Source organism: Halichoerus grypus, chromosome 8, assembly GCF_964656455.1.
Source record: "Halichoerus grypus chromosome 8, mHalGry1.hap1.1, whole genome shotgun sequence".
NCBI lineage: Eukaryota > Metazoa > Chordata > Mammalia > Carnivora > Phocidae > Halichoerus > Halichoerus grypus.
This window is the reverse complement of record NC_135719.1, coordinates 60,338,512-60,366,370: the sequence shown is the minus strand read 5'-3', so window position 1 is coordinate 60,366,370 and position 27,859 is coordinate 60,338,512. Positions and strand designations below refer to the sequence as shown.

The 27,859-nt window shown below is 38.5% G+C and overlaps 1 protein-coding gene across 11 annotated transcripts in view; it reads right to left on the bottom strand.

Annotated features, from left to right (window-relative positions):
* Positions 1-27,404, bottom strand: part of ATOSA (atos homolog A) — a 97,347-nt gene extending 69,943 nt beyond the window's left edge. For 2 of the 11 annotated variants that reach the window (XM_036102425.2, XM_036102504.2), the window contains exon 1: positions 1,016-1,211. In XM_036102425.2, the coding sequence (XP_035958318.2) occupies positions 1,016-1,052 (37 nt within the window). In that variant the 5' untranslated portion in view covers positions 1,053-1,211. The other 9 variants (XM_078079329.1, XM_078079327.1, XM_078079324.1 and 6 more) reach the window with 9 other exon arrangements.
* Between the last annotated feature and the right edge of the window lie 455 nt (positions 27,405-27,859).

Here is a 27,859-nt window from a genome sequence, read left to right as displayed (position 1 = left end):
TGAGCCACCCAGGTGCCCCTGCTTTAATTAATTTAAAAGAATCATTAGTTAAACCAACTATGTCAACTCTGTATGAGAATCTGTAAAAAACTTTTGTTTAAGATATTTTAAAACTTTCGCATAATCAATCAGTTAAATAAACTGGTTTTTCCAGGTCCCGTAAAACAAAATTGTAATCCATACTCTGTTCAATTATTACAAATACTTAATTAGTGAGGTTTAATTTAATGAGATTTTACTATATTTGCAGGATTAAGTAAGACAGATACAGAATTATTACATTTTAGAGGCTTACTCTAATTTTACAATACTATCTTAACCATTTGTGGTATGTTGTCTTTAACATCCTTTATTTTTCCAGTTTCCATTTGGACATTTAACAGAACAGAACACGACACTGACTTTGCGGTTGGATTATACTACCATCCTTTATCTGAACTGCACAGAACTAGTCAATGGGTCAAATTAATTACAAGATTGTACAATTTGTGGTAGTATCTTCAGAAATCCTTTATAAAAAGATAGCACATCAATTTCCTAAACGATGCCAAAATTCTCACTAAGCTAAATTCTGACAATCTGTCAAATACAGAAACAATGAATTCAGTTAAAAATATGTAACTTCTTTTAAATACATTCTCCTTAACAGCTTTTATTTTCAAAAAACACCTCCTGCTCCCAAATACAGTTCATGCTTCTGGCTAACCCCAATTCTCTTCCCTGTATTCTCATTTTTATCACATTTTCCCCCTATTAAAGTGAGCACATTGTATTTTGGTTTCTTTTCTTCCTACTCATTGTTCAGATCAGCATTTTAATAATCTTTTAAGCAAGGCCGTTCAAAGAAAATATGAAGCTAAAGAAAAATTCCCTAAGTTCAAGGTTTTTCAAAGTGAGATCATTTTTCTGGACCTATTTATTAAAAATCTAGGCAAAGCAAACACCACAACTGGTAAACAGCTACAGAAAATTGGAAGTTCAAAAATAAAGCCGTTAAAAACACTTCATTACACACCTTCTCTGTGAAGCCCTTTGTTTCCACTGAAAACCATACTGGAATCCTTGTGTAAAAGAAGGGGCCTTCTGGCTGTCAACAGCTACACGGTCAGTGACTGAGGGACCCAGATGTCTGCAGTGGTTAAAACAAATGTTCGGCAGTGGGTGCTGATTCCGCTTCCCTCTGTGTAAGGTTTTCCACAAAGGCAGCAGAGTACGAGCGCACATAGCAACAGCACTCACAGCTGATTGGATGGAGGGTGTGCTCAGCCGCCCCTGCTTGCTAGGTCCACTACAGCTTCCTGTCTACTTGGCAGCACTATCATGTTGTCTTTGCTCTTCTTACCAACTCAGCTGTGTTTAGGCAACTTGAAAGAACAGTAGAAGGATAACGACGAAAGTATTCTAGCATGAGCCCCTAAAAAGTATGCCTCTGGATGTTTTTCGAAGAGAGAAATTCATAAGGCAAACATTTATTTCAGTATTTCACAGGAAACAGGACAAAGGGAGTGGTGGAGGGAATCAGCTTATTATTTCACATTTCAAGTAAATCAGGTTCTACCAAGAGAAACCCTCTGAAAACACAGAAATCTAAGAATTGAAAGCAATTAGAATAAAACATCAACCTCCATCTACCTAGAACAAAGAATTACTTTACAACAAACTTCACAAATTCCAAGAAAAGCACAACCTGTTCGTTAAAATGGGATAGGGCATAAAACAGCCCCCCTCAAATTTATGCAGTGCCTTTTAAGGGGTAAGAAAAATTGATGTTAACGGATTAGAAAAAGACCAAAAAGGGGAAAATAGTTTCTTAGCAAACTCTTACAACAATGAAGATTTAGCTAGGCATTTGCATTAAAATGTCTCTTTTTACATAAAACAACATTTAGCCTGAATTCATCTATTTTCTTTATCATAATTTTTCATAATATCATAATTTTCTTTATCATACTTTTAATTATCTGCAGCTATTGAAGGCATAGGAGATTTTCTTCAGGTTTCAAGTACTGGGCTTCAATGTACCAGTCTACACTATCTCCTAAGCCTTAAGAAAAACAAAAATCCTTCCCCAACTTACAAAGATGTTTTGGCGGAGTTAATGCTGGCGGTGAGATACACAGCTATGAAGGTTCAGAAAAATTCCCTTTTAGGAAATATTTCCCCTGAACATCACATAAACTAGATAGTGTTTTTTAAACTTTTAAGGCAATTAAGCTCTTTTTGTTTACATTTTTTCCAATAAAATGCATTATTAGTGGTGGCTTTAGGATTTCTATATAACTGAGGTTTGTGGGAGTAGGCAGAGGCTAGAGGAGCAGCACACTGTTTATTACTCAGATATTTGTTTATCTGGAGTGTCTTGGGGGTAGGGAGCAGAGGCTGATGGAAATGTTGGCTCCATTAAGGCACCCCATGAGCAACATGAGGCTATTTTTAAATGAGAGGCCACAAACAACACTGCAGTTTCAAATCAGCCCCAGAGTGCACAAGATTCCTGTCCCTGAAAAAGCTTCTAGGATCCCTGGAGTTTTACAGTATACAAGTAAGAGTACAATGTACAGAACCTGTAAGAGTTAAATGTCATTATTACATTAGTGTAAAGAAAGAATCTGATCATTGGCCCCACAATTAACCAGAGGGAGAGCTGCTAAGCCCTCTGAGAAATAACAATAGGGAAGATGTATTTGGGAGCACAAGAAGCCTTTGGGGTAAGTGACTCAGAGAAAGAAGGGCATAGTAGAGAGAACATTTAGTTTGGAGTCAGGCCAACCAACCTGGGTTCAAAACCTGAAATTGCCAGTTACAAACAATGAGACCCTATACAATTTAATAAACTACTCTGAGCTTCTGTTTTCTGATCTGTAAAATGGAGTCAACTCACAGGGCTACTGTGAAGGCTATAAGGTGCTGTCTGTCAGCCAGACTGGGCTTTTGGTTACTAAGGATCCTAAGCTTCTTCAAACTGTGGAGTTTTTGCAAATACTATTTATACCTCTTCTAGTAAGAGTAGTCTCCCACAACGCGTCCAGTTGATAAGCCTCAGCTTAAATTTCTCTTCCCCAGGGCAGCTTTCCCTGATCCAAGACTAGTCTTACGCTCCCTATACCTCCTGCTTAGTACTTAGTTCATAGAAGGTTAAATAATTATTTGCAAAATGGCTGGTTGAATGACATTCTCCTCCACCACCTCTAAGTGCTTTAAAGAGAAGTACTATGTTTGTCTACATTATTGCTAACCTAGCACCATGCCTGATTTATGTCCTAAATAATAGTTGATTTGATTTCACATTCATGGGAGGTAAACAGAACAAGTATCATTATCTGCACTGTTCAAATAAGAAAATCAGCTCTAAAAGTTTATTTACTCAAGTCATACAACTAGAAGTCAAAGGAAATAAAATTTTTAAAATTTTTTGATGAATAAGTTTATAATTCAAAATTAATCTCTTCCACTCTCAAAAAAGGAAAAATAATATACAATCCCTAAATTATTTTGGAATATTTCCTTTCAGTTATAATCCTCAAACTTTTAAATTAAAAGCTAATGATAGCCTCTATCTATAATCTGATTAACATACAAAGAGAACTTATAAAAATTAAATTTAGTCAGGTGCGCCTGGGTGGTTCAGCCAGGAAGTGACCGAATATTGATTTCAGCTCAGGTCATGATCTCAGGGTCATGAGATTGAGCCCCTCATCAGGCTCTGTGTTGAGCGTGGAACGTGCTTAAGATTCTTTCCCTCTCGGGGCGCCTGGGTGGCTCAGTCATTAAGCGTCTGCCTTCGGCTCAGGTCATGATCCCAGGGCCCTGGGATCGAGCCCCGCATCGGGCTCCCTGCTCCGCGGGAAGCCTGCTTCTCCCTTTCCCACTCCCCCTCCTTGTGTTTCCTCTCTCGCTGTGTCTCTCTCTGTCAAATAAATAAAATCTTTAAAAAAAAAAAAAAAAAAAAAAAGATTCTTTCCCTCTCCCTCTGTCCCCCCTTAAAAAAATTTAGTCAGAAACATGTAATTATAAATGAATAAAATGTACATGAGACATGCCACCTTAAAAAGTAAAATCCAACAAAGAGATTTAGTGAAATGTTTCTTCTATGCTGCCAGTTTTCCAAAAATTTCATAATGGCACTTTACTTAATTCTGAAGAATGCTTGCTTTTCCCTGCTTTTGTTTATCTTAGTACGCAAAGCTATAAATGGGTATGCTATAAAAGAATGGCATGTTATCTACTTTGTAGGTCTCAACAGTCTACAAGTTAAAAATCTGAATAATATGAAATTCCATACTAAATGTTAGTCCCAGGTTCTCAATTCTCAACCCCCAACCATGAAATACCCCTTTTTCCCCCTGCAACTCACATAGCATGGTCAAAATTGTGCTCTCCAAATGGACAGCTGAAGAAATATAAATTACTTATATTATCCTCATATAAGGAAATAAATTAAAAAGAAGACCTTCCATGAGTTTTTTTAAACTACATATTCTAAATATAAAATGGAAAAGTCTCAAATATCAACTGTTTCAGATCATCTGTGCCCTCCATTAGCAGAAATAATTGGGAACTATCTACTTTTAAGATACTTTAGAGATAATCATGCTAGCTTGGATACTTTCTAAACAAAAAGATACACTGCTACTAGAAAAGAAAAAAAAAAAAAAAAGAACCCTTTACAGGTAATGATTTAATAGCTTCTATGTAGGTAGTCCCATGGCCCAGGCCCAGTGTTAGTCTCTTTATATACCTATCTCCTCTGACCCTGTAGCAGTTACTATCCCCAAAGATGAGGAAACTGGCTTATTACTTGACCAAGAACAGTAAAATCAAATGGGAAAAGCCAGGATTCAAGTTTTGGTCTTCCTAAATCTAATATGCATGCTCTTAACCAATGCTATCCTTCCCTTAACAACTCCTTTTTTATATACATTTCCATAAGGCAAATATGGCATCATACAAGAATAAAGTTTAATTACAGAAATCTCAGCATTTTCCACTTATTACTCATTCAATAAGCACTATTACAGCCCCATTACACCTCAATTCTGTCACTGATACACTAATCATAGTACAGGAAAACAGGATTTGACTGCTAAACAGGGAGCCAGGCCATAGTTATAAAGTGTGATCACTACATGAAGACACAAAAGATTCAATCTGTAAAACTTCACTACTTCATATTCATAGATCACATACATAATCCGGAGAAAGTAAAAGAAGTAGGAAAGAACAATGACCAGGAACCACAGATCTGGGTTCTAGTTTAAACTCCACCTTTAATTAGCTTTATAATCTTAAGTACTTCTCTGAAATTGCTCATTTCTAAGTCAGGAATCCTTTTTTCTTTTCTTTTTTGCCTGCAACGTTGGTTTGTTGTTAGGATCCAATAGGATAGGGTAAAATTATTTTGAAAACAGCAACGTTCTACACAAATAGAATATCATTGTCTCCAGTGGTCTTCTAGGGGATAGCAGTGTAAACGTGTTTGCACAAAACTCAACCTCATTACTGGAATGATCCTTTAAAGCAGCAAGACAAAACGGAGGAGAGCCAGAGTCTAGGAGTTCAAGATCTTTCTATTTAACAAGCTGTGCTATCAAATTATTTAACCTGAGTCTATTTCTTTACCTGTAAAGTGGGAGTAATAATTCCTCTAAGAGTTATAAATCACCTAGCCCAGGACTCGGCTCTCAAGCAATTGAAGTCTCCTCTTTTCCTTTGCAAACATCAGGTCTATAGGATGTTAGTAAAGGGCAAATGTGCATACACACACACACACACACACACACACACACACACACACAAGGGGCAATTACTATTAATGAATAGTATACTATATTAATAACAAAGATAAAATTTGAATCTTCACTTCTAAAGATTTATGACATTGATATTTTTAAAGTTTCTTAAATAATGTCACATTTAACAACACATTTCACAGTTCAGTAACAAATTTGCAATAAAGACTAAATAATAGCTAAAACTTAACACTGTTAACAGTTTTGGAAATTAGGAAATTTATGGTTTTTCTCATTAGATCACTTTTTATTAAAAAACAAAATGTTATACTGTTAGGTTAGTACTAGGATAAATTAAGCCATAATAAGTTACATTAATTTCCACACACACAGAGATTTCTAGCCATCATTGTTGCTGAAATGATTACCCAGTGATTTGTATTCATTATGAAATGGTACAAATAAGCTAAGTGGCCAAACAGCAATCCAAAAATACTGTGTTTTTAAGAGCTAAAACATTTCTTAAATTAAAATATTAAAAAGTACCTAAGAGACTTAATTGGGTTTCTCATCCTTCAAAAGATTTTGGGTTATGATGACCTAGATTAGCTCCAGGAGCAGAGCCTTGTTTACAAAATCTCAGATCTTGGAGAGAAGAAAATGTTCTAGCCTGTTTTTGGCATCATTCATACTACATTGTTTAAAATGAGCTAGAACAGGGGTTATTTATAATCTAGCTACTGGACAAACACTTTGTCTAATAATATCTTGTGCACACACTAGTCAGACTTACTAAGTATCAAGATCAGGTATATAAGAATTCATTTTAATATCCTATAGTACTCTTTATAAATTAATATCATCATTATTACATAAAACATGTGCCAAGATGCACTGGGTTGCTCTTTACCTATACCCATACTTCTTTAAAGACAAGTTCTAGGATGTTGTTAATCTCCTATCATATTATAAAGAATGGTATGTTTGATCCAGTCTTAAAATCTGGAGCCATCATGAATTTTTTTATTCTGCTAAAAAACGACGTTTTACTAAAAGTATTTCCATGGAAATTAATGTATCTTTCTTACACTTATTTGTCCCTTTGACAATCTAACTTTGTGAAATAAGAATATTTTGTAGATAAAGACACTGAACCATAAAGATTAAGGTAGGTGGTGGATTACCTAGCTGAATCACCTAACCCAGGTTTAATTCCAAATCCTATGTTCTTCTTTTTCTACAACTACCTATTATCGGTACATGTCTTTACCTCTACTAATTATGCCAATAGTCATACAAATGACAGATTCTGCATTTTAAATTTTGGAGAATGTTAGCAGAAAGCTGGTAAAGTGAAACAGCTATAACAGAATTAAATAAACCTCATGTACCTTTAGGAAAAACTCAATTGTTAAGTCCCCAAAGCTCTAATACTCTATTTGCTTGGATTTTTAAAAATTCACTAACTTCAGACTATGTCATATAGTCCTGTTTCCAAAAAATATGTCTAAACTCTCTGGCTACCTGTAACACCTCAAATGCTAACATATCTGAAACTGAACTAATTGTCCTCTGAATAGGATTCACCATTATTATCGCTCCCAATTCCCTAAGCTTACAAAATTTGGAGACAACCAAAATAGCCATTAATTATGTGCTTTTTAAGAGCCTGGCACAACCACTTTATTCAGGTGGTTGTGCCATCATAACAAAATCAGATTATGTCATTATAACAAACCTATGAAATGAATATTTTTATTACCTCAATCTCAACCAATGAGGATAATGAAGCTCAGAGAAGTTAGGTAATTTGGTCAAGGTTACTCAGAGCAGGTGACAAAACCAGAACCCGAACCCAGGCCCTTCTAATTCTTCCAGATGCTAAAACAATCTCTAGGATTAAATGTGCTGTCAAGTTAATTTAAGGGGTTGGAACTATTACTTTAGTTTTAAATAAAATAGGAAAAAAGAAAAGATCAGCTACCACTGCAGAGCAAGACTAAGTAATGACTTTTGTTTGGGGGGACAGAGTGTTGGGATGGAGCAATGTCAATTGTCTTTGCAATTGTGGGCTGACAAAAAAATTTTAAAGCCATTGCTCCATGTGATACTGTCTCTCAATTACCACCATTCCCTGCCATGTCCCCAAATAGATATTTGGTTCAACCTTATCACATTCAACCAACATGGACTTTGAAAGCACAGATTAAAGGCTGATATTAAGTTTTATTTTACTAAATAGTTTAAAAAAGAAGCAGCTGCTAGAGATTTACAACCAAAATTCACACACCTCACATGCTGCCACAACTCAGTTCCATAAACCCTTCTTTACCAGGGGTGACACTACACTACTAGAGACACAAATGTTTAGTGATCTTTAAAGATACAGAATGTATAAATTCTGTAACTTATTGCAGATACCTTTTTGTAGAGAGGGAGACAGTTGTTTTCTTTATCCTCATTTAAATGCTACAATCGGTCAAAACTGTTCATTTTCAACATTATTTTAGTTTATACAATGATGCCACCCAGAAAGCTGGTGGAAAATACTTCTCATTGACTACCCTCAATAGTTTCTAACCTTTTAGACCAGGAAGGTTTTAGCTGCATTGCCTAGAGGGCAAAATCAATAAGGCCTCACGAACTGAGCACCTCAACTGAAACTTGCAATTACTGAGAAATAAATTTCCATTCCTCATTCTCCAAAACAGAATATCCAATACACACACACACACACACACACACACACACACACACAAACCCCTTATATTCAAACCAAAAATATTTGAGATTACTACAAATAGAAGAGGGTAGTGGAATGCAGGAGTTCTACAGATCTGCGCAGGCCATCTGATAGGCTTTCATCTGGGCCACTTCCCCTACTCCCCACCTGAGCCTCTTTCAACACAGCACAGGGTAACCCTCCAGTCTTGATTTGTCTGTTGACTCAGGAAAAAGTCAGAAAAGACCACAAGTTCCAGAGGCCATGTTAGTTCTTGCTCATCATTGCATTTCCAGCACAGCACATTATGAAGATTTGTTTCAGAGAAGAGAGGGAAAGGGATCCAAATATCTCAACTTTTACTATATTTAACAGTAAATTCTAAAAGTGGTTATTTTACCAATATATTATGTAATCACTAATATAATATTTATCGCAGAAGGCATTGTTCATAAGATTTCAGATGACTTTGAACAAAAAGAACATTTTGTCAAAATAGGTGCATTTTGGTAAAAACATCTTAGAATCAAGCATTTCTGAAACAAATTCCAAGTGTTTTGTACTAAATCAAAGCAAGCATTCCATTTGTCAGTCCCTTGACTTATACAAGAGTCCACATAAATTATAAAATATTATATACAATATCTTACAGAACACAGCTGGGGCAAATTGTCTACCTGAAGCTATACTTAAGCTATTTTAATACAGAATGAAATATGAATTATGGAGTGTGCTAGTAGGACAGCAAAATGGCTAATAATTAGGGTGACCATAAAATTCTTTGTCTAAACAATGAAACAGAATGAAAGAAGACAACCATGAAATAGGATTGGACAGAGGTAACAGACGTAAACCAGGACCATCCCAGGTAGCATTTCCATCCCATCCCAAGAAAATCTGAACTTCTGGCACAGTTAAATAGAGATATAAAATGGTTAACTCAAATTACTTTAATTTTTTAATTTTTTAATTTTTTTAAAGATTTTATTTATTTATTTGAGAGAGAGACACACAGCGAGAGAGGGAACACAAGGGGAGGAGTAGGAGATGGATAAGCAGGCTTCTCGCGGAGCAGGGAGCCCGATGCTGGGCTCGATCCCGGGACCCTGGGATCACGACCCGAGCTGAAGGCAGACGCTTAATGACTGAGCCACTCAGGCGCCCCGCTTTCATTTTTTAAAATGAGAATTTTCTTATTCCGTGAAACTCACTGATGTAAGTCAAAATATAAAATTTATATATTTGAAATAATTTAAATTGTGTATCAGCTTTTCAAATGCTCTTTAAAAAAAGTTAACCATGTACAATTCACTACATCCTAGGATACTTTTGTCTGAAAGGAGAAAGATCAAGTCTTCATCCACAAGGCACTGATGGTGATTAAGCATGCATAGGCAGTTAAATGTTTTTTCAAGTGTCTAATAAATGCCAACTCCATACCAACCACTGTCACAGGAGTGAGTGAAAGAGTCAGATGTGTCCCAGCCCTTGGAGAACAAATATTCTAGGGAAGGAGATAATCTAATGTGAACAAATGAAGGAAACACAAATTATGCTATATGTTCTTTCAGATCCTAAAGCATGCCAGGTTCTTTCTAAATTCAGGACCCTTGCACATACTACCCCCTTGGCCTGGAATGTTCTTCCCCTCAATACTTACATAGTTGGCTCCTTCACATCCTTGCCTCACTTTCTCAGAGACGCCTTACCTAATCATCCTAACCAAAGGGGCTTTTCCCTGCCCTCGGTTAGTCACTCTCTTAGCCTTTGTAGTTTCTCTTCAGAACACTTACAAGATGTACCTATTGGGGTGCTTGGGTGGCTCAGTGGGTTAGCCAACCAACTTGGTTTTGACTCAGGTCATGATCTTAGGGTCATGAGATGGAGCCCCGTGTTGAGCTCTGCACTCAGTGTGGAGTCTGCTTGATGATTATCTCTCCCTCTGCCCCTACCCACCACCAACCCCTCTCTCAAATAAATATATTGTTTAAAAAAGAAAATGAATGGGGTGCCTGGGTGGCTCAGTTGTTAAGCATCTGCCTTCGGCTCAGGTCATGATCCCAGGGTCCTGGGATCGAGCCCCGCATCGGGCTCCCTGCTCAGCAGGAAGCCTGCTTCTCCCTCTCCCACTCCCCCACTTGTGTTCCCTCTCTCGCTGTGTGTCTCTGTCAAAATAAATAAAAAATCTTTAAAAAAAAAAAAATGAATATGTACATATCCTACTTGAAGAAATGTTAATATATTAATAGGTAACATTTTATTATTTCTTCAGAATCAAATAACTATTCTAAGCACTTTACATGGATTACCTCATTTAATCATTATGATAGCCCTTTTAGTACTATAGCTAGCCCTGTTTTTCATATGACAAAATTAAAAGACAGATTTTTCTCTGTATTTCTATATAATAAGCTTACACTGGTAACTGATTTTTAAATTTCACATTATCTCTAATTTCATTTATTTTTTTTTCTTTTTAGCATCCTGTTTCAAGGATGAAATATGCCTTTCACTTCGAGTCTATTACCATTTGACTTTCTTCTGAAAGTAGGTATATTTTATTTGGAGAATAATGTTAAAATAAAATCACCTAGTCTATGTTTCTTCCGAGTTCCTTGAGGGAGGCTGATTGATCATTAGGTCATTTCTGGTGCAGAAACTAGAGGCAGCTGTGCTCTTGCTAGAGGTAGAAGTATAGACACACTAGACTGGCTAGCAGGAAATTTGAGTTTTACTTTCATCGTTGGACAGATTACTTCTTTTTCTCTGGGTCTTGTTTTCCTAACTATAAATATAAAAGAGACTCACTATTTCTAATGACCTTTCCAACTCTGATTTCTAGCAATAGCATGATTTTCAAAGTAACTTCAGAATAACAAAAGGATTTTAGTGTCCTGAGCTCTTGGTGATGGAATTTAATCTGTACCACTAAGTAACCTGAGGATTTTTTTTTTCATTGTTAGCTATTCAGAGTTCCCTGGCAGATACCTGAACCCTGCAACATAAGCTACAAGAAAAAGCACAGGTCAGGGCTGTTATATGCTGGACTGTAGAAATCTGCCTCCAGGACCAGCATTTAATCAACACAATTACTAAGATTTGAACACACTTCCTCAAAAGCATAGGTATATTCCTTATCCCAACTTCTGAATGAGTATTCCAACTTAACACACATTTCAGACAAACAATTTTTAAGGAGTTATGAATGATGGGATCTAAGATTTCCTGCTTTGTGCTCTTTCTACCACAATACACTGAACAAATCCCTCCTAGGGACAAAAAAAAAATTTTTTTTTGAAGCTTTGGTGTGAAAATGTTTATTTGGTTGGGTGGCGGGGAGGAGACACATCCATTCCCTCCTTAACACAGGTAGGAAAGCTTATTCAGTATTGGGGGGGGTCTCCTTACTCCCATAGTTCACATGTGGTTGGAAGATACAAAGGCCTCTAATCCCAGAGTTTATGATGTTTCTGCCAGCAAATGTCTGAAATGAGAGAAAAATTTCCAATTTTATCCTATTTTTCTATTTGTTATAACACACAGCTGCTTTAAAAGTGCAGTTTAACTATTCTGACAAAAGAGTATCTAGCCAATAGCTATGGCATTGCCAGTATTATATACATGTTAATATTCCCAAGAATTTTCATAGAAGGGAACAAGAATCCCTCATACAATTACAAAGAATGGTGGCAAAGGGGAAAAAAATGGAGAAGAAAAAAGATTAGCCAACAGTAGAGATGAGTGTCAGGTAATTTTTATAATATCAGGTCATAATGTAATATTGAGAGCTAAAAAATGATTTTAGGGGCGCCTGGGTGGCTCAGCCGTTAAGCGTCTGCCTTCGGCTCAGGTCATGATCCCAGGGTCCTGGGATCGAGCCCCACATCGGGCTCCCTGCTCAGCGGGAAGCCTGCTTCTCCCTCTCCCACTCCCCCTGCTTGTGTTCCCTCTCTCGCTGTGTCTCTCTCTGTCAAATAAATAAATAAAATCTTAAAAAAAAAAAAAAAAAGAGATTTTAAGACTGCCAGGTATTCAATAATAATTCTCTGCTGGTTTATAATGAAATTAAATAATAGAAATATACTGTCAAGGGTGCCTGGCTGGCTCAGAGCAGCGTGTGACTCTTGATCTCAGGGTTGTGATTTCCAGCCCCACATGGGGTGTAGAGATTAAATAAATAAAACTAAAAAAAAAAAAAAAAAAAAAAAAAAAGAAATATAATGCCAAATTATTCTTCCAAAAAGGTTCTCTTTAATCAGACCAAACTACTTAATGATGCCCACTATCAAGTGAATGAAGCTCAAACCCCTTAGTGTGACGACATTCAAAACCCTAATTTTCCTCATTCGTAACTCCTACAATTTACGTTAGTCTACCTGCTATCCCTTGAACATCTTAATTGCTCAAATTGTCCTTTCAGTCCTCCCTGTCTCAAACTCTGTAAACTTCTACCTATCCCAAACATACCTGTCTTTTAAGTCTCAATTCAGCTGTTGTCTTGGACAAAGAGTCTTTGCCATGAAATTAATCACTCCAGCTGAAATTATTTCCTACAAACTCTGATGGTAGACATTTTTACCATTTATTCCATTATCAAATGCCTTATGTTTGTGTAGTTATTTCATCTGATCCTCTAATAACTTTGAGAAGTGGGCATAAATATTCCCAATTAGAAACAAAAATTGATACTGGAGAGTTAATTCTTAGGGTTATAAAACTAATAAATCACAGGAAAAAAAATGCATAAAATTTTCCAGTAATAATGAGTTTTATGGTATATCACAAAGATAACTAAAATTCATGCAAACATTCATTTAATAATAAATTATTTATTGAGCAGCTACTGAACGTCAGGTATCAGTCCACACATCGGGAAACATAGCAGTGAACAAACATCACTAAGTCCCTGCCCTCATGAAGCTTACATTCCTATTGGGGAGAAAAAAAGTAAATAAATAAATATAGAACATCAGATCAAGCAGTGATAAGGACTACAAAGAGGAGTAATGCAATGTAAAGAGAAAATAAAAGAGCTGTACTTTTCCTAGGATGGTCAGGAAGGCTTCTTTGAGGAGGTGACAACTGAGCACAAAGTCAAATGAAGGACAGGGTCATGAGATATGTATTCCAGAAGGGGACAGAAAATGCTAAGGCCCCATGATGTCAACGTGCTTGTGACTGAAGAACAATAAGATCAATGTGCCAAGAGTGCAGGGATCTTAGAATACTAAAAAAATGAGGTAGAGAGGTAGCCTGAGGCTTTAGGATTAAAAGCATAATTCCTCCCAATTCAAATATAATTCTTTTCAATCAAAAAAAAAATCTTGGAATTTCATCAATACTCATTATTCTCTTAAATCTATTTTGTCCAAGTATTTTTTAAGCTAAATAAGGAAAAATCTGCAAATATCTTAATTGTCCTATATACATGACCTAATTTTTTTCCCCAAACACCAATACTTTTACTCACTTCTACCTTTACATATGCTTACAGTATAATCTAAAACCTTTCTAAATGTTGTTCAATATCAGGGTCTAACTCCTTTTCTGTAACAGGAAGCAATTTACTTCCTTAAAAGGCAACATGACTAAAGACAATATTGGGACAACTTGGGAAATGTGAATATAAACTATACGTTAGATATTAGCATTGTGCCAGTGTTTGATTCCTTGAGTATGATAAGTGCATTGCAGGTATATAGGAGAATGTTCTTACTTTTCGGAGGTACATGCAGTGATGTGATAGTAAATGTCTAACAACTGGCTCTGGAGAGGGAAAAAACCTGGTTTTTGACATTGCCAATTTCTATGTTGTAAATGGCCACTATAGAGGATTACAAGCAACTGACTTGAAACAGAAATGGGAAGAAATGTACACAATCAGCTTTCATGAACTGATACCAGTCGGTTCCAAGTTGAAGTACTCAGGGTTGAAGTATCACGTCTACAACTTTCTCTCAAATTATGAAAACAAAAAACAAAAATGAAAACCCCCGTGTCTACTTAATTTACCCACCTACCTACTGAGAGATAAAATGAAAGTGGTAAGATGTTCACAATTAACCAATGAAAAGGCATTTGATTAATGGTATGATTCAACTTTTCTGTGGGTTTAAATTTTTTAAAAATTAGATATAAATTATAGAGCAAGCAACGTAGGAAGTTTAAAGAACTCCTATAGCCAATTCTTTTGTAAAATGATTAAATCAGAATTTTGTGCATTAGTATCCTTTGATCAAGTACACCAAATATGACAGTTTTAACCTAAAGTTATTTTTTAAGACCACCATCTCTTAAGGAGGGCACTAGTCATGATGAGCACTAGGTGTTATACTGTAAGTGATGAATCACTAAATTCTATTCCTGAAACCACTACTATACTATGTTAACTAGAATTTAAATAAAAATTTGGGTGGAAAAAAGCAATTTTCCAATATTAAGTGATAAAATTACATATTCTTTCACTATTATAAATTTAGATAGAAATAACCCACTAGAGGGACGCCTGGGTGGCTCAGTTGTTAAGCTTCTGCCTTCGGCTCAGGTCATGATCCCAGGGTCCTGGGATCAAGTCCCACATCGGGCTCCCTGCTCCGCAGGAAGCCTGCTTCGCCCTCTCCCGCTCCCTCTGCTTGTGTTCCCTCTCTCGCTGTGTCTCTCTCTGTCAAACAAATAAAATGTTTAAAAAAAAAAAAAAAAAAAAAAAAGAAATAACCCACTAGAGGGCGCCTGGGTGGCTCAGATGGTTGGGCGTCTGCCTTCGGCTCAGGTCATGATCTCAGGGTCCTCGGATCGAGTCCCGCATCGGGCTCCCTGCTCCTTGGGAGCCTGCTTCTCCCTCTGCCTCTCTCTCTCTCTCTCTGTCTCTCATGAATAAATAAAATCTTTAAAAAAAAAACAAACTAGAGGTGCACCTGGGTGGCTCAGTTGGTTAAGTGTCCAATTCTTAATTTTGGCTCAGGTCATAATCTCTCTCTCCCTCTGCCCTCCACCTCCGCTCATGCTGTCTCTCTCTCTCAAAAAAAAAGAAAAGAAAAGAAAAAAAAATATGAGGGGCGCCTAGGTGGCTCAGCCCTTAAGCGTCTGCCTTCGGCTCCGGTCATGGTCCCAGGGTCCTGAGATCGAGCCCCGCATCGGGCTCCCTGCTCTGCGGGAAGCCTGCTTCTCCCTCTCCCACTCCCCCTGCATGTGTTCCCTCTCTCCCTGTGTCTCTCTCTGTCAAATAAATAAAATCTTTAAAAAAAAAAAAAAAGAAAGAAATATGATAGCACTTCACAAAAGAAAATTGTTAATTTGGTTAAAAAATGTAAAAGAATTTTCTAGATGTGAGGATAAGCTTTATAAATGGCCTGATTTCAGATACTGATAACAAATTTTAATTCCATTCAAGAACATATAAGTTTGGTAAGCAGGAGAATAAAAAATGGAAAATTCATATTAATTTAAAACATTAATCCCAATGAAAAATCAGTTGTGCTCCCAAAGGATAAGTTGTTTTTTAAGATTTATTTATCTAGGGGCGACTGGGTGGCTCAGTCATTAAGCCTCTGCCTTCGGCTCAGGTCATGATCCCAGGGTCCTGCTCAGTGGGGAGCCTGCTTCTCCCTCTCCCACTCTCCCTGCTTGTGTTCCTGCTCTCGCTATCTCTCTCTCTGTCAAATAAATAAATAAAAACTTAAAAAAAAAAAAAAGATTTATTTATCTATTTTAGAGAGAGACAGAGCACACGAGGGGGGTGAGGGTTAGAAGGAGAGGAAGACAAGCAGACTCCCTACTAAGCGGGGAGCCCAATGTGGGGCTCAATCCCAGGACCCTGAGATCATGACTTGGGCCAAAATCAAAAGTTGGATGCCTAACTGACTGAGTCACCCAAGTGCCCCTCAAAAGGATAACTTTAAGTCCAAATAATGGTCATACTTGGAATAAATATTATTACTTATTAATAGTGTGAATTATGACTAGATTCACAGGCTAGCCTACCAAAGGTTTTTTAACCTACAATGACCATTACTTGCAGCATCATGGAAGAAGTCTGAATTCAAAGTAGAAGGGCCATGCTCCAAGCACTAAAATCAATCCTGGGTAATATTCTGAAATGAAGAAAAAAGCAATTTGGGGCACCATCTCACCACTTAAATATTTTCAACCTCCCTCCAGTGTCCACCTCTGCTTCAATCTCTCTACCCTAACGCTGCTCTAAATGTTCACTGTGGTGTATTATCACCCAGAAATAGTTGGTGTGTTCCAATTACCTACTTTTCCTCTCGCTGCATGCACATTACAGATGTGTAGTTCAATGCTAGTTTTGAGTTCCTCTAGTAGTATATTGCAGAATACAAGATTCAGAGTAACAATAAGGATCTGCTGATCTCTTATGCCTGTAATGACTAGTCTTCACAACAGAGCATGAAAACACTCATTTCCTCGGTGCAGCTGATTCAAGCTGTGTATCCCTGGAAGTAAAACACTTAGCAATCCCTATCCTGTGCCAGGCATACACTAGGTGCTGAACCATAGATTCTCAGTTCATCTCTCCCACAGTCCTTAAGGTTGATGGTGTTAGAACAAAAAGACCTTAAGTTGAGACAGGCTATGCAATTTGCTCAAGGTCATTTGGCTGGCTAAGTGCTGAAGTTAGAATTTCTATCTGTCTGACCCTAAAGCCTCAGGATTTTAACTCTTCCTGCTTTATAGCATGCTGCTAAAAAGGACTCAGTGAGCCAATTTTATACCAAAATATGGCCATCATTTTAATATTCGTTAAAAATGTTTAATTAAATATATATTTATTAATCTAAGTGAATCTCTAGTTGGTATAATTTTAGTCAGGAGACAGATAACTTTGAAAATAGTAAAAATCAGGCACAATGTGAATGGATGTTTAGTTGAGTGTCCCCAACTAAGATGCAGTTAGCTGTGCTTAGCAGCAGCTGGCCCTTTGCTCATCTACACAAATAATTATTCCCACTGGGTAAACTAGTCAACATACATAGCACTTCATAGCTTATAAAGTTCTTTGACACATCTCACCTGAAGCTCAGATGCAACACTTTGAGTCCCGGAACATTTACAGAAGAGAAAACAGGTCTGGGACTTGACCCCAGTCATAGAACTAAGTGATAGAATGGATCCTGAATTTAAACTCTAAATCCTTTGAGTCTTTTTCCTATTAACCTAAGCCTACCTCTTGTACTCATAAACCTGAAGTTCTTCAACCACTTTAACCTCTCTCCCTAGAGAAATAGCCAACAGGAACAAATTCTGCATGGTGGATGGATGGCAGAGAGCTTCCAGCAAATGTTTGTGGGTGGATCATTTGTTAATCAGATGTGTACAAACAGGGACCACCTATACCAAATAGCTTTTGCCTACTCCTTTGTTATTTTACAACACAGTATTTTAATTCAAAGAGATTTAATCAATTTAAAAATATAACCTTCCTTTAAGTTATGGGCAAGTGTATTTAAAATCTATTTTTTAATTGTGCATAAAGTTGTGATAATAGCCTAAGAGTCAATAATTCAAACAAATCCCTAAACTGGCAGAATTTCAGTAGGTGTGAGTACAACAGTGATTGCTGACCTCTGCTTCTACTATTTGCTCCACAAACATTGAGAAACACTAGTCATTCATTCATTCAACGAATATATATTAAGCACCTCCCATGCACCTACACTGAATCTACCATATATAAGGATATCTGCTAGGTGATGGGAATACAGCTGAATAAGAGACAAGGTTCTTGGCCTCAGGGAACTTAAAATCTAGTTGCGGAGACAAACAATTAACAAAAAATGACAAAATGTGGTCAATTCTACGAAGGAAACAAGACTGCTGACATAGAACAACAAAGGGCATCTAATTTAATCAGCTAACATTAATTGCACACTTAAGACAGGGTAGTCAGAGAAAGCCTCTAAGAAAAATGACATTTAAGCCAAGATCAAAAGGAGCCATCCATTTCATGTCTGGAGAGAAAGGCTTTTTAGGCAGAGGGAATAGGCCATACAAGGCCCTGAATGATTGTCAAAAACCCACAAGGTAGGCAGCAGGGATGGGCAGGGTGAACAAGGAGAAAAAAATGCAAAAGGCCTTCTTACTGGATGAATATCTTTCATATAAAAAGGAAAATATGAGAAAACTCAACTCAGATTACTGCTAAGTATCATGAGTATTACACATCGATTACTGTCCAATATTTTGACTTTGGTACTGGTGTTGTTACCCAGTCTATCCTGTTTCAGCTTAATACAAATGTCTGATATAATGAAGGAACTATTCTGATTTTTCATCCATTTGAGCAAAGACAGAACTACTGACAAATTGACTTTGGTTTACATACTGAAAAAGAAGTACTGTTTCCAGGTACTACAATTTGCTTTTTTCACTACAAAAAAAAAAAAAAAGATCAATATTAAGTTAAAATTCTAAGTCTGATATTACCTCAGTTTTTTTTTTATGTTATCTCAGTTTTTTAATATCCTCAGCCTCAAATGGGAGGAAAACATTCCCATAACTAGATACAAAGTTGAGAAGACAAAAAAGTAAATAAAATTTTCTTCATTTAATTTTTTTCTATACTTGCTCACAATGTAGAATGCTCAGGTTCCATGGGTTTGTTCACTTTTTGAAAAGGAAATCACCTTTGAAATCATGCTCCCTATATACACATTAGCCTCTGAAGTCTGCCTTCCAATTATCTTTTTTCTCATGCTTCAAAGAAATGACAGTGTTCCATCCACTGAATCATTTCCTTCTTACTAGATGACTGGCAAAAACATATAGACAGGGAACGTCTATGTCAATCCCATTAGTGTCTAATTTCAGAAGTTATATCAAGTTATTTAACAGCTACTGATGTGTCAAGACCCATCAGTGTCAATGGATGATAGACCAACAGTAACTTTTGACTTGAGATCACAGTGCGTATGCAAAATATGTACAGTTGAATTAGCCCTTTTGTCTTCCCCATCTTTCTCTAAATAACTGACTTCTTAGAGTATGTCTCATAATAACAAAAGCAGTTCAGATTTGAATGTTTACTATGTGCCAGCCATAGTTCTCAGCAACTTAAATATATTTATTTAATCCTGAAAATAACCCAAAGCAAGGTACTATTACTCCCCCCATTGTAAAGATAAAGGTGAGGCAGAGAAAAGTTTTCCAAGATCACAATACCTACCAGATCTATTTTGTGTTTTCCGCAAGCTAGTTTGGTCCCAGTATCTTGTAATATTTTAACATAACTCATTGCTATCCATCAGAGGATTAAGAATATATACCTGAGCCTGCTTCACATCAGGGCGAGCCCTCTTGTTCGCTGTGTGACCTTGGGTAACTTGCCAAATATCTCTGTGACTCAGTTTCATTGATCTATAAAATGGAGCTGACAAAAGCATCTACTTCCTTGAGCAACTGTGAAGACTACATGAATTATCCATGTGAACTACTGGGAACAGTGCCTGGCACATAGTATGCACAAGAGTTAGCTATTATTAATATTACCACTATCACCTCCACCTGGGAATTTAATAAAAGGCTGCTCTACTTAATCAACATTTCTTTTCTTTTCCTCAGACATCTGTCATTTCTATTGTTTGATTTACATTGGCTAACAATGAACTATTTTAAGTAAATAAGCAAGGCAACTAATTCCCTTGCTATTCTTTTTTTCTAGGTCTTACTAGTTCTTTCCTATTTCATTTGCCTAGGAAGGAATTGCTTGAGGCTAACAGGGTTGCAGTATACCCGAGGTAAGTTCTTAAACTGCTGTAATACTAAGGCTAGGGGCACCTGGGTGGCTCAGTCGTTGGGCGTCTGCCTTCAGCTCAGGTCATGATCCTGGGGTCCTGGGATCGAGCCCCGCATCGGGCTCCCTGCTCAGCGGGAAGCCTGCTTCTCCCTCTCCCACTCCCCCTGCTTGTGTTCCCTCTCTCACTGTCTCTCTCGCTGTCAAATAAATAAATAAAATCTTTAAAAAAAAAAAAAAATACTGGGCGCCTGGGTGGCTCAGTGGTTAACCGTCTGCCTTTGGCTCAGGTCATGATCCCAGGGTCCTGGGATCGAGCCCTGCATTGGGCTCTCTGCTCAGTGGGAAGCCTGCTTCTCCCTCTCCCACTCACCCTGCTTGTGTTCCCTCTCTTGCTGTGTCTCTCTCTGTCAAATAAATAAATAAAATCTTAAAAAAAAAAAAAATACTGGGCGCCTGGGTGGCTCAGTGGTTAACCGTCTGCCTTTGGCTCAGGTCATGATCCCGGGGTCCTGGGATCGAGCCCTGCATCAGGCTCCCTGCTCTGCGGGAAGCCTGCTTCTCCCTCTCCCACTCACCCTGCTTGTGTTCCCTCTTTCGCTGTGTGTGTCTCTGTTTGTCAAATAAAGAAATAAAATCCTTAAAAAAAAAAAAAAAAAAAACTAAGGCTAAAGCCTAAACTTGTATTATAATAAAAAGGATGAGGGGGGAGTCTTAGTTCATTAGGCTGCTGTAACAAAATACCATAAACAAAGTGGCTTATAAACAACAGAAACTTATTTCTCACAGTTCCAGAGGCTGGGAGATCCACAATCAAGGCACCAGCAGATTCAGTCTGGTGAGAGCTGGCTTCCTCATAGATGACCATCTTTTCACCATCACTTGAGATGATGGAAGGGCTTTCTTGGGCCACTTTTATAAGGGCACTAATGCCATTCATGAGGTCTCCATCCTCATGACCTAATCACCTCTCAAAGGCTCCACCTCCTATCACCATCACTTTGTGGGGTTAGGATTTCAACACATGAATTTGGTAGGAAAGGGGGAGGAGACACAAACATTCAATCTATAACGGGGAAAAATTAAGACTACTCCTCTCAGTTTTAACTTCAGAAAACATCTAATTGTTTGGTATTTTATTTGTGGAACAGGTTTTACAATAATAGTGTTTATTTAAGAATGATAAATGGCCTATAATATGCATTTAAATATGAATTGAAACAGTATATTTGAATTAATTTATTGATGATTTACTAGATTTTATAGGTCTTAGTCTTTTGTAATTGTTGATAAGCTCAGATAACCTTCTTAGAATTGTCTAGTGAAAAAACTGTTTCTAACCAAAGCATAAAGCATAGCAAGCGAACATTTTTTAATTAAAAAGATTTTTTATTCTACTAAGATTTTCATACAATACAAAAAATTTAGGACTTCAGAAATACCACACATATATAACACAAATAATTATTAAACATTAAAACATAAAATATTTTAATTGTTTCTATGCAAAAGCCATGCTTTAGACTTCTAATACTGGGCATTCAATATCTATCTAGGACTAGGTCCAAACTTTGCATCCTTGGGTATAAGGTAGAGTAACATTGTTGACCTCCCAGCTGCCCAGCTCTGGTCAGCAGTTAATGCATTTAATATATTTAAAAATCTATTCCCAGGAAGCTTAGTCCACCCATTCCACCCCCTACATTTTAAGCTATAATTATAATAACAAATGAAGTATAAAGAAATTATACATATATGTGAAGCATCCTTTCATAGCTTTTATGTTTTCTCAGATGACTACATATTAAAAGCCGATTAAATCTGCTTGAGCCTTAGCAGATTGAACACTATGAATACTAAACAGAACAAAATATGAGGTTATTGCACATTTGATTATTTTTCCTCTGTTGAACATTATTTTGTAACTGGCCAACCATTAAGCATCTAAAATGTCTTAACATGATAAAAGGTACCATTTATTTGAAACCTACTATGTCCTAACCATGGTCATATTTCATTCTAACGACTATAAGAAGTTAGGCTTATTCCCACTGTACACAGAACCTGAGACTCTCAGGGATTACCTAGATTACCTAGCTAGCAAGTAATGGAACAAGGAACAAACGTAGGTCTGATGTGCTAATGATAACATCAAAGACTCATCTTTGGCTGCACTGCGCAAGTAATGTTATGTAACTACTTAAAAATTAAAAAAAGGGGCGCCTGGGTGGCTCAGTTGGTTAAGCGACTGCCTTCGGCTCAGGTCATGATCCTGGAGTCCCAGGATCGAGTCCCACATCGGGCTCCCTGCTCAGCAGGGAGTCTGCTTCTCCCTCTGACCCTCCCCCGTCTCATGTGCTCTCTCTCATTCTCTCTCTCTCAAATAAATAAATAAAATCTTTAAAAAAAAAAAAAAATTAAAAAAAAATTTTTTTAGGGGAGCCTAGGTGGCTCAGTCGGTTAAACATCCGACTCTTGATTTTGGCTCTGGTCGTGATCTCAGGGTTGTGAGATCCAGCCCCCACTGGGGCTTGGTGCTGTGCCTGGAGCCTGTTTCTGTTTAAGGTTCTCGCTCCCTCTCTCTCTTCCCCTCCCCCCCCAATTTTTTTTTTTACCTCAGACTATGGTAAAATACTATAACTACTGTGAAATGTAGCTATTACCCTATACAGTAACGTCTTAGTTATCTGAAAGTACAGTAGCTCTCCTAAGTGACTTTCCCTTAATCAGTTAGCAAGATCCACCAATGCTTTCCCTAGCCTCCATAAAGCAAACTGGCAGACCATAGCAGCGAATAGGGCACTTTCCAGTTGTCTGCACATTTCTATTTCTTCTAGTTGAGTTGTATGCTTAACTAGAATTTGGTGTTTGTTCTCAAAAGTTGTTTACGCCACCCTATTTATAATAACTAATTTATTTAAATATTATACAAACCAATGAAATGAGTGCAAAAAAGTTATTTCTGTGAAAACTGCTGAATGCTTTGGAAAGAACATATTTGATGAATATATATTCCTTCTTCCTCCAAAACAATTTCCTGTTGACTTCTGTGTACGCAAGACACATATAAGAGTCTGTGAAACATTAATAATTTTAAAATGTTTTTAAATGTAAAAGATACATCCTCAGATTGCTCTGCAAAGTCTTATTCTACTTTTAAGAAATCAAAACTAGAAATCTCAGGAGAAGGTGGGGGGGGACTAGAAATCTTAGGTGTATATTATTGGTGTGATTTATACAAGAAAGATCATATGTAACTTTGAGAAACAGACCCCATTTTACCCCCCAAAAGAACCTTGAGTATAGATAAAAAGATGGGTGAAATAATTAAAGCTGTTATTTTTATGGTTCCTCACTTAAACCGACCTTTTAAACTAGTCAACCAACTACTTATTTAGAAACTCTCTGAAGCTCAGCTGTATCCTGCTAAGCAAATATCTCAGTCTCTCTCTACACTAGAATTCATACACTTTACTCAGATTCTGAAAGAAATCTGAAGGGTTCTCCTATTTACTCTTATTTTATAGAGAATTCAGTGTTAAGTATGGTTACTGAGTTTTCTAGCCCAGAGACTAAAAGCAGTGAAATTAAAAGGAGGCAAGAATAAACATTTTAACAACAAAGACTGTTGATAGCATGAGAATTTAAAAATCAGATCTTACAAAAAAAAAAAAAAAAAAACCAGGCTGAAGTGATTTAAGCTAGAGGCAAAAAAAACAACAACAACAACAACAAAAAACCCTCAAATTTAAATAGCTCTATTGGGCATTTCTAGCCCTATTTTAGAGGTCTGTCCACATATCATGATTACAATGGAAAATATATTTTTGGCATTTAAAGAGTAAAGTTTTAATTATACAGAAAACTCACACAGTTTCTTAGACACCAATGTAGAAAAAAGTGAAATATTACTGTCATCTAGCTAAGTATTGCCCATCATATGCCTTTCCAACTGCAGGTCAAGAAATCAATTCAGTGGGTTGTGACAGCAAATTTTAAAAATAGAAAGTAGAACAGAAAATACAAGACCACACTCACATAGTGTGAAAAGCTTATTTCTGCTTATCTATACTATTTTGCAAAATAAAAGATACTACTTTAAGGCCATGGGCCTGAAGACCCATATTATTATTATGAAATATAGTCTCAATACTAAAGTTGCAATTCTTTACATCATAATGCTAAGGAAAGCTACAATTTTAAAGAGAAAAAAGTCACTTCTTTGAGTCTTAATAAATGTATATTTTTCCTAGTAATCAGTATGTACGTGTATATATACTACATAGTATATACTATATACTACATACTATATACCATAGTGTGTGTGTGTGTATACACACAGATATATACAGATATGTTATATATGTTTTATATATATATATATATATATAAAACATTTTATTGTGTTTGGTACTAGTTTGGGCTAAACTAGAGATGTATGCAAATATTATTTTTAAGCTGTTTACAACCTTAAAGCAAATTTTAACAACAACAACAAAATCCAAAACAAATAGCAACTTTGATTTTATTTGCTTATTTATTCTGACATGCAATTACTGATCTTGGGGCCATTTTTCCAAAGTCACAACTTTCCAAAAGTCTCAACTTGGCATTCTACACAAGCAACCTCCTTAGTAACAATACACTTGATAGTATTTCATGCATACATAGCTGATTTTAAGAAACAGCCAAACACTTAAAACTAATTTAAACCACTAATGTAAGTATGGCTTTCTCCACTTCTTTCTAGTGTGTTTTATTTTTTTTTTAATTTTTTTTCTAGTGTGTTTTAAAAGACACTATTACCAAAGACATATTTTAACCAGAAAAGAAAATTCGTCTTTTAATACACTTTGAAAAAAGTATGGACATAACAACCAGTTTATTACATATCTTTTTAAAAATGAGCATTTAATTCATAGGAGGCTAAATTAACATTTCTAATCTTAAAGGCTTAACTCTTGTCATTTAGTCCAGCTCCCTACCAAATACAATAATCCTCTTCCAACAATGTTGCTTAGTATCAAACCCCCATCTGACCAAAAAGCCTTCACTCCTAACTACTACTATATTAATAATCTTCTCAACTTGGTCCTTGCCATTAATCAAAAGAAGATTGATAGTTTTTAATTCCTTTGAAGTCCTTGAAAAACAGAGTATACGTCATTCTCATAAATCCAGAAAATACAGGTTTAGAAAGGAAATGACCCATTTACTTATGCTGATATTTAAATAAGCCCCTGGAGTACTTTGCAAACTTTTAGAGTTTGCCTAAAGCACAAAAATCAGCTAGTAAAAGCAATAATCATAATAAAATACTTGTCAACTCAATCTTAAATTTTCTCAATTTATCAGGTTCAAATTCTCAAGGTGAAAACGTTTTTAAACTTTAAAGCTGAAGTTAGATTGACTTTACCTAAAAATGAGTATTGTAAATCTAAAATGATGCAAACTACTGTGGCAACAGATACAAATGCCGTTCCTGATAATCTCATTTTGAGTTACACTAGAGTATCTCTTGAAACTACTACTTTACACTTCTGAAGAATATATCCTCCCATCTAGATCCTAACTTTCCTTCCACATGCCCTTCTCTATCTCACCAGCTGGAACCTGTAACAGAAACAAGCAGTCATATGTAATGGACAAATAACTGATCCTGCTACAAAATTAGGTTAACACTTATAAAATGGGGCACAGGAAAAAAAAATCCTACTTAAGTAAGTCATTTACCTCGGTCTGGCTTCATTTTCACATCCAGTTTCCACCCAGCGTGCTGTAAAGTACACTTGGGGGCTCCTTCAACAGGCTTGCCGCTGATTCTGCGGGTACTGCTCCGTTTTCAAAATGCTAAAAGGGACCAAAATAAAATTAATCTAGTCCTGCTCCGACACCCGGATCTTGCAAGAAACCTCCTGTTAACAGGCCTCTTCCCGGCACTAACTACGATGACAGCACCATCGGCAGCTCTGAAAAAAGCAAAACTCTGTGCACCGCCTCCCCCATCTCCTCGGGCCCCAGCACCCCTCTTCCCCGCCCGTGTGCTCTCCAGGCCAAAGTGTCCTTCCTTGACACAGCGTCTCTGAACCAAAGAAAGATCTATTTATAACCTGGAGGTACAGGCAAGGAAAAAAAAAAAAAAAGGTTCAAGCAACACAAGCTAACTAACCCCTTCGTAAAAAACGCCGCTGGGAACAGTGGCACTTCCGCAGGGGCTGGTATAGAAATTCTCCGTCCTGCTGCCCGCGCGCAGGAAACTCTTCAAGACCCCTAGCGCCGCGCCAGGAGCTCCGCCCGCCCCGCAGGGCCTCACCTGTGTAATTACCCTCTGGCTAGCCTTCCTGTGGCAACCGCGGCCAAGTTTACACAATAAAAGGGTCAAAAGAAACGCAGTCCTCTCCTCGAGCCCAGCCCCCCAGCCCCAAACGAACTCTACTGGGCTGTCCCGGGTCGCCCCCCGACCAAGCCCCCAGCCCTGCGCGGCCAGGCCTGAGGTCGGCCCCAGGAGGGGTGTTTACAGCTGGGCGCTCGCCCCTGCTCGGCGCAGCCTGCCCTCCGCGGGCCCCTTCCGTCCCTCCACGGCCCCGGATTTCCTTCAGCCCCGGCGCACCGAGCGCAGCGCCTGCCCCTCTCCCCGCCGGAGAGTTGTTTTCATGGCTCCCTCCACCGACCTCTGCTGACTAACTCGCTCTCCTCTCCCGTCCCAAACCCTCCTCCTGTTGGCACTTCTCTCCGCCGCTCGCCCAGCAGCTCACATCACACTCCCACCTCAGACCCGAGGCTCCGAGAGGCGCAGGGCCGGCGAGAGCGGAGTGTGGCGCGCAGCGGCCCCCGGGGCTGCGTTAGAGGACCATGGGGGCCCGAGACCACAAGCCCGACGCGGCTCCCCGGCGCCCCTGTGGCCATCCACCCCCGCCTCAGCCGCCGCCTCGCTCCGCTCCCAGCGCTCAGCCCGTCCCTCTGCCCGACTCGCACCCGAGCCCCGCGGCCCCCGGGCTTCGCCCGCCCGTCGCCCCGGCCGGCCCGCTTGCCCCACGCCTCTGCCAGCTCCTCGCCCGCCCGCTGTCTCTAGCTCTGGCGCCCCAGCTCCCGATCCCCCTCGCTCGCCCAGTTCTTTCTCTGCTGTTTGCCCTGTCAAAACACTGCCCGGGTCACGTGTCCCAACAACAGCCAACCCACCGCTCGTCACTTCCTCCCCGGCGGCCTCCGCGGCGGGCGCCCGGTTGTTATGGTAACACTCCTCACGCCCCGGGGCGCTAGCCCCGGGGCCTGGGTTTCGGTGCAGGTGCCCGGCGGCCGCAAGAGCGGGGGGGGGGGGGGGGGGGGGCGGGAATGGCAGCTGCGAGGGGCCGGCGGAGGCCGGGAGGCTGGAGAGGCTGCGGGGCCCTGCCAGCGCTGAGAGCCGGCTGCTGGCGTCTGGGACCGGGACTCGGAGCTGCGCTATTAGAGCACAGGGTAACTGGGGAGATGTCATCCAGGGCCTGCCCCAGACGTGAAGGATAATTATAGTCTCCTCCTCCTCCACTTGGGATGTTGGCTCTGGGTTGTGACCGAGCCCGAGTGGATTGCAGCACATGGTGGAACCCGGGTCTAATGTGGTAGGGACAGAAGAGGGGGCAGCCATGCGCGTCAAGGAGTGAGGAGTTAAAGAACAAGAAG